Source organism: Bison bison, unplaced genomic scaffold (assembly GCF_000754665.1).
Source record: "Bison bison bison isolate TAMUID 2011002044 unplaced genomic scaffold, Bison_UMD1.0 scf7180017864343, whole genome shotgun sequence".
Classification (NCBI taxonomy): domain Eukaryota; kingdom Metazoa; phylum Chordata; class Mammalia; order Artiodactyla; family Bovidae; genus Bison; species Bison bison.
The window spans coordinates 1,610,216-1,617,844 of NW_011494915.1; the positions used below are offsets into that span (position 1 = coordinate 1,610,216).

A 7,629-nucleotide genomic window follows, 5' to 3' on the forward strand; every position below is an offset into this window, starting at 1 on the left:
GCAGGGCAGTGAGAACTGGCTCTGGGCCTCCAATGGCCACCTCCTTGTCCATATTATAAAACTCGGTCAGTAATTCAGATGATCTGGCTTGTCTGTCACCCTGCCAGCTTGGCTCTAAATGAAACGAGAGCTTTCATATGCCTTGTGCCATTTTCAATCAAAAATGTTGCTCCAATCTTACATTAAACTTAAGCGGTGACTTTAGAATTAGTGGTATTTTCATGAAGTATAAAACTAGTTATTAGTGACTTAACTGGGGGCACTTGTTGCTGACAATTATGAGCTAAAGTAACATGATTGCAAGTGTCGATGTTAAAGAGTGAACTGTGCCTCTAGCCCTGCTCTTTCATTAACTGCCATCCAGTGATGGGCAGGTGGTGAGACGGAAATACTCTTCTCATCATCCAAGTTCAAGCCTGCTTACTTCCTGCTTAGAATTCTGCAGCGGCCTCTTGTTTCTTCTTCTTTGCCCTCTCTGACCCCTCCTGAATGGGGTCAAAGAGTAGACATGGTGTCGCTCAAGAGCAGTATCCAGGTCACATCTTTCCTTAGCTTCATAGTCACGTTGTGCCTCATTGCAATGCAGAATCACCCCCAATGCCTCTCCCTGAAGATGAAAGTCCTCTTCTGTTCAGTCCTGTTTCAAGTCCTCAGTTCCATCTGTTCCAATATTTAAAATATTGTCCCAGGTATTTAAAATACCTTGACTCTCCTTAGAGATATGGCTAATTCTAGGACTAGGGCAGGAAATATATACGATGAGGCAGGATCATAACACAGGGCCAGAAAGAAAGGAAGTGCTTTTAAAAAGAAGAAGAAAAGAAGAAGGCAAATCAACTAGAAAAGTTCATAATGGCCAAATCTGGACCATCTTGATCAACAAAATAAATAGCATAGTATTGGATTATAACCCAAAGGATAAATAAATAACAATGAGCCATGAACCCATACTGATATGATTAATTCATCAATCACTTAATATAAATAATTTGCTGATGTAAATAATAAATAATTAAATAAATGGAAGAGAACAGACTTATATACCTTGTAGAAGGATTTCCAATAATTGTAATGGATACTGCAACCCCACAGAGATGGAGACAGAGCATAAATAACTCTGTATTCTCTAAGGATGGGCTGTAGTCAGTGAAATCTTTCCAAAGAGGACGCCATAGCGAGTGGAGAAGGAGTGTAACTTTATGGTAGAGAAATCTGACAAGTACTGAATCAACCATGTGATCAAGGTCAACATCAAGAGTAATGAGTCATGTTGATGATATGTACTCTTGATTTGATGTCATGAGAATGGTACTGTACCTCCGGGGTCCTCCTCCAAAAACACAGAACAGTTTAATCATGAGAAAACCATAAGAAAAATCTCATTTGAGGGACATTTTATAAAAAACAAAACAAACAAAAAAAACACTGCTCAAAACTGTCCAGGTTCTCAAAAAGGAAAGAATGTCTGAGAAACTGTCATAACCAAGGAAACCTAAAGAGATAAGATAACTAAAATTAATGTGGGATCCTGGAAGTGTCCTGGCATAGAAAAAACATTAGGCAAAAGGTAAAAAAATCAGAATGAAGCCTAGACTTTAGCTAATAACACTGTATCAGTATTTGTTCATTAATTGTAGCAAGTGTAGTATACTAATATGTGATGTTAATATTAAGGGCCTAAAACTAGGAAATATGTAGTAGAGTGTGGGATATATGGGAACTCACTATACTATCTTCATAAATTTTCTGTCCTATGTCGTCCTAAGATTAAACATTTGTTTTAAAATCATATTCCAACCTCTCACATTAGCAAAATGCTTCCCCGTCATCGTCCCCTGCTGAAGCCCTACCTTTCAACTCAACTTCAGTAGCCTTCCTAATTCTTTAAAAAGGAATGGGTGTCCCCTTCCATCTGTGTCCAAAAAACTCGATACTTATCCTGTTGATTTTCATTGATTTACTTATTCTTTCAATAGTTATGGATTAACCACACCAGTTATTGACTATCGTGCTGTGGAGAGACAAGCAACAACCTTGACTCTGACCGGGCTTACAGTTTTGTGGTTACAGTCGTGCAAGCAAATGTGTACGGTTCTAAGAGAATGAAAACTGGTGATTAGGGAATGTCTCTAAGGATCCGACCTTTGTAATCAGTCTATGCATTTGATGTGTGAGTGGTGGATGCAGGAATGGGAAGACAGGAAAGAGTATTCTGGGAGAAAACCTGTTTGAACTTTCCTGAGGCAGAAAGGAGAGGAGTATCCCCAAAGAAATATAACATCAGTGTGATTGGACATTCCCAACATAGGCACCATATATGAACTCAACTCAGTGCTAACACGTGTTACCTTGGTTAATACTTACATAACTCGTGACGCAAGGTTATTTTTATTTGTACTTTACAGATATTTGTACTTTATAGATAACAAAACTGAGGGACTTCAACAGTGACAGAGCTGAGATTCAGGCTAGAACAGGTTTGTTTGAAAGCCCAAACTCTTTCATCCTATTGAGGAAGACACAGTTCATCTGCTTAAGTCAGAGATTTTTGTTTGGTTGTTTTTGGCTGTCCGTTACTATGTGGGCTTTTTCTGCTGGTGGTGAGCAGGGACTACTCTTCATTGCAGGGTGTGGGCTTCTCACTGCCACGGCCTCTCTCGTGGGGAGCCCCGGCTCTGGGCACGCGGTGCAGGGGCAGCGGCTGCGGCTTGTGCGCTCTAGAGCGCAGGCTCTGTATTAGTAGTTCTGGTGCTTCACCTGAGTTGCTCCGTGACATGTGGGATCTTCCAGGACCACAGATGGAAGCCATGATACCCACATTGGCAGGCAGATTCTTAATGACTGGACCACCAGGGAAGTCCAGTCAGAGATTCTTGTCATTGTTCCCGTCGTATTATACCAGGGTTTCTTGGCTCTATTGACATTTGGGTCAGATAATTCTTTGTTGTGCGGTCTGTTCTGTGTACTCTGGGATGTTTAGGGGCATCCCTGGTTTCTACCCTCTAGATGCCATTAGCTCTCACCCTCTACCTGTAATGACAATGAAAAATGTCTTCAGACTTTGCCACGTTTGATTGACAGCGAGGGCGACTAGCAAAACAATCCCATCCCCCGCCCCTGCATGGCAAGCCCCTGAGTTACACTGTTTCAGATCAGGATGGAGTTGTGTTTAAATTCTTCCCTTCCTCCTCTCTTCCCTCCCTCTGCTCCTTTGTTTCAGTGTTTCTTTTTTTGAATTTATTTATTTTAATTAGAGACTAATTACTTTACAATATCGAAGAAGAAAATGGCACCCCACTCTTGCCTGGAAAATCCCATGGATGGAGGAGCCTGGTGGGCTGCAGTCCATGGGGTCGCTAGAGTCGGACACGACTGAGCGACTTCCCTTTCACTTTTCACTTTCCTTCACTGGAGAAGGAAATGACAACCCACTCCAGTGTTCTTGCCTGGAAAATCCCAGGGACGTTGGAGCCTGGTGGGCTGCCGTCTATGGGGTCGCACAGAGTCGGACACGACTGAAGCGACTTAGCAGCAGCAGCACTTTACAATATTGTATTGGTTTTGCCATACATCAACATGAACCTGCCACGGGTGTACACGTGTTCCCAATCCTGACCCCCCCCCCCACCTCCCTCCCCATACCATCCCTCTGGGTCATCCCAGTGCATCAGCCCCAAGCATCCTGTATCCTGCATCGAACCTGGACTGGCGATTCGTTTCTTATATGATACTATACATGTTTCAATGCCATTCTCCCAAATCATCCCCCCCTTCACTCTCCTACAGAGTCCAAAAGACTGTTCTATACGTCTGTGTCTCTTTTGCTGTCTTGCATACAGGGTTATCGTTACCATCTTTCTAAATTCCATATATATGCGTTAGTATACTGTATTGGTGTTTCTTAAGTGTCCACCATATACAGGCTGGATACACATCCTGTTTAGTTTAGAACACAGTAACTTGTAGACAGAGGTTGCTTAACAAATGCTTGAGGAATTAACTGCCAACAGAGTCCTAAATGCCTAGGATTCTAAGTGTTACAGACAAATGGAAAACATTCTTCCTGAATGCAAAACTTGACGTTGGTGAAATAAATCCCAAGTTTCTGATCACTTGGAGTACCTCTTATGTCCCTGGAGAACTGGCTTAGCTGGTATCCTTTGGGCTGAAAAGGTCCACTTGAATTTCACTGGCCTTTAGACAGACCCAGCAGAGCACCTGTTAAGAACCTAACAGAGAGTTGCATACATTAGGTTGCCAGTAAATGCTGAAGAGAGCATGGCTGATCTGTAATAATTAAGTGAAGCCATATGCCTTGGTCTGTAATTTGAGATTCTATTTGAAGCACATACTGATTTTCTTTTTCTATCATTTTTGGGTGAGATCTGGTTTGGGGAAATGACTCTTCAACTAGATTTTCTATTCAACTCCCTTGAGAGTGAGTGGGTACTAGGAGGGAAAGCTCATTTCAGGGCAGTTTTCTTGCCACTGCAGGTTCTATACCACTGGAGTGTCCGTTTCTTGTCATTAGTGGGAGCTCAGAGAATTCTAAACACAAGGATAATGCAGGGGTGAGCTCTCCAAATCTCCTGGCATTCACTGCTCCACTGCCTCTTCGTACATACAGCCCAGAAGTGTTGCCTCTTGAAGGCTCTTTGTTGTTGCTCTTTGTTGCATTTAAAATGTTGTGCCCTGATGCCTGTCTTCTCCCAGATGACATGACACATCCCTTGTATGCAATCTTGTATACATGTATAGATACATGTTGTAGGAGAGAATCCCATAGTAACTCTACTTTATGGAAACCCTTCCCTTTACGTTTTTCACTTTCTGAACCCCTCCACTCACACGTGCACATACCTGAATGGCCACTGAATTATCTCTAATCAGCATCCCGCTTCTTTCTCTCTTGCCAGAAGGAGGGACGTGTGAAGTGATTGCTGCGCACAGATGTTGTAATAAAAACCGCATTGAGGAGCGGTCGCAAACAGTCAAGTGTTCCTGTCTACCTGGGAAAGTGGCTGGAACAACAAGAAACCGACCTTCCTGTGTCGATGGTAAGTAGCTGGTTTCACTCCTCTCTCTATGGGTTCACCTGTGTTGTTATGGTGTAAAATATATATATATTTTGTTTCATCTAAATATGGTTCAGGATAATAAAGAAGGTGTCTCTACAATGCTGCAAAGTTAGACAAATGCCAGCCCTTTGCACAGAGTTTGAATTCTTGTTTCTCTGGCTCTAGGTTTTTCAAATAGCTGTATTTGAATGTGTGTTAGAAAAGATAAGGTGAAGGAATTTTTTCAAGTCTATGAGTTTGAGGGTCCAGCTCATTTTGGCATTGATTTTGGATCAAGTTTATGTATAATGATGATGATTAATGTAGTAAAGATAGTAATACCTGACAGGCATTCAGTCTGTATTTAATGAGCATTTACTGTATCCCAGGCACTGCTCTAGGGCTTCATATATATTCAAGACCAGATAGATGTGCCCTGAGAGTTCACCATTTGCTATACCCTGTCCAAAACCCATGCATTATTTTATTTACTCATCCTAACAATACCATCTTTCTTATGTCTTGCTATATAACAATTCACATTCCCCCCGAAGTTAGCAGTTTTAAGCACTAGGCACCATCTCACAATTTCCATAGGTCAGGAATTCAGCTTTGCTGGGTGGTTCTGGCTTGGGGTCCCTTCTGTTGCAGCCAAGATCTGAGGACTCGACTGATGCTGGAGGCTGGTTTTAAGACGGCCCTTCACAGAGCTGTTGGCAGGTGGTCTCTGTTCCCTTCCACATGCACCCTTCCAAAGGAAGCTAGGTGTCTTCACACCGTAGTGGCTGGCTTCCTGCAGAGTGACCCAGGAGAACAATGTAGAGGCCACAGTGTGACCCTTTTCTTTTATGATAGAGCCTCAGAAGTTATCCTTTATTGTTTCCACAATATCCTGTGGGTTATATAAGTCAACCCTATCTGTCCAGCACGGAAGTGGACAAAAAAGGCTTGAAAACCTGAAGGCTAGATACACTTTCCACCAGGGTAGATAGACTTTCCCTGCCATTTTAAAAATGGAGGAAACTGAGCCTTAGAATGGTTCATTAATGTTCCATTGGTCCCATGATTGGTAAGCTGTAGCTCTGCTAACTCTTGAGATGAAACTAACTGACTCTAATACCTAGTCTTGACCACCATCTGTAAACAATTTTATATGCCTGTCAAACAGAGAGTCGACAGTTCAAAGGGATCACAGATATCTTTCCCCCTCTTTCTCTTTCATCATTTTAGAACCAGATGTGAGTTGACCTTCAAAATCTTAAGTAAGGAAATCAGGACTCAGAGAAGTGACTCACTTGCTCTGGTCATACAGCGGGAATTATAACCTAAACCTCTTGACTTAGGGTCCATGGTCCTACCTCTAGATATAGATGGAGAAAGATACCTTCTAGATTGGCTCATGCTGTGTATTTTCATTATGAACCGTTAGGTGGTTAGAAAGAAAACATTCACACACAAACTAGACCAAGAAAGGTAAAAGTTATTTTTTAAGAAAACAGAGAAATCCTGGGGAACTCAGTGATAGGAAATTCAGCAGATGTCATGGGATTCATAAGCCATTTAGGCAGCCTCCATCTTGTTTTCTTTGTTTTGATCTTTCTTTCCCTCATTCTTCTCTGTGTAGACTGGTTCCTTCAAGGATTTTATCTTTTGCTCTCCCATAACTTAGGGATTGGCGTAAAGCTTTTAATTTCCATGATACCAACTCTGATCTCACTTAGCATCATGGTATACAACAAGTATATTTGACTCACTTCCTGTGTTGACTTCCCTGGTGGCTCAGATGGTAAGGCGTCTACCTATAATGTGGGAGACCCAGGTTCAATCCCTGGGTTGGGGAGATCTCTGGAGAAGGAAATGGCAACCCACTCCAGTACTCTTGCCTGGAAAATCCTATGGATGGAGGATCCTGGTAGGCTACAGTCCATGGGGTCACAAAGAGTTGGACACAACTGAGCGACTTCACTTCACTTCACTTCCTGTATCTTAAATGCCATCTCCAAAAGACTAAATATGATTGACCTGGCTTGGGTCACATGTTATCCTTTGTCCAATCAGCCACAGCCAGAGGGACAAGCTCTTGGGGCATTCTGTACCATGGGAAGGTCAAGCTGTTTTTTTTTTTTTTTAGAGGATGTGAAAAGGTTAGATTTAGGAATGCACTGTGATCTGTAGTTCTCAATTAGGGCAATTCTCAGGAGCCATTTGACAATGTCTGGAGACAATTTTGGTGCAGGTATCTGTTACAACTAGAAGAGTGCTACCGGCATCTGGTGTGTACAAGCCAAGGAAGCTGCTCACCGACTTACCATGGACAGGACAGCTCCCACAGCAAAGGATTATCATGCCACCAGTGTCAGTGGGGCTGTGGCTGAGAGATTTGCACTATGACTGTTCAGTTATTCTAGATCACAGTCAGTACCATAAGGCGCCTCCACTGCAGGGAAAGCAGGCAGCTAGAGCAGAAAAGCCATTGCATCCTCTTAGAGGAGGAAACTCTTGGCCCCTAAAGTCAATATACATTATAAAACCATGATGATTTCTCCTCTTAGAGGATGCAATGGCTTTTCTG

The 7,629-nt window shown here is 42.5% G+C and overlaps 1 protein-coding gene across 1 annotated transcript in view; it reads left to right on the forward strand.

Annotated features, from left to right (window-relative positions):
* The window catches only part of FAM19A1 (family with sequence similarity 19 (chemokine (C-C motif)-like), member A1), a 507,576-nt gene that overhangs the window by 387,473 nt on the left and 112,474 nt on the right, over positions 1-7,629 (forward strand). Inside the window, exon 3 of the mRNA XM_010854551.1 lies at positions 4,917-5,057. Within this exon, the coding sequence (XP_010852853.1) occupies positions 4,917-5,057 (141 nt within the window). The remainder of the gene's footprint in view (positions 1-4,916; positions 5,058-7,629) is intronic.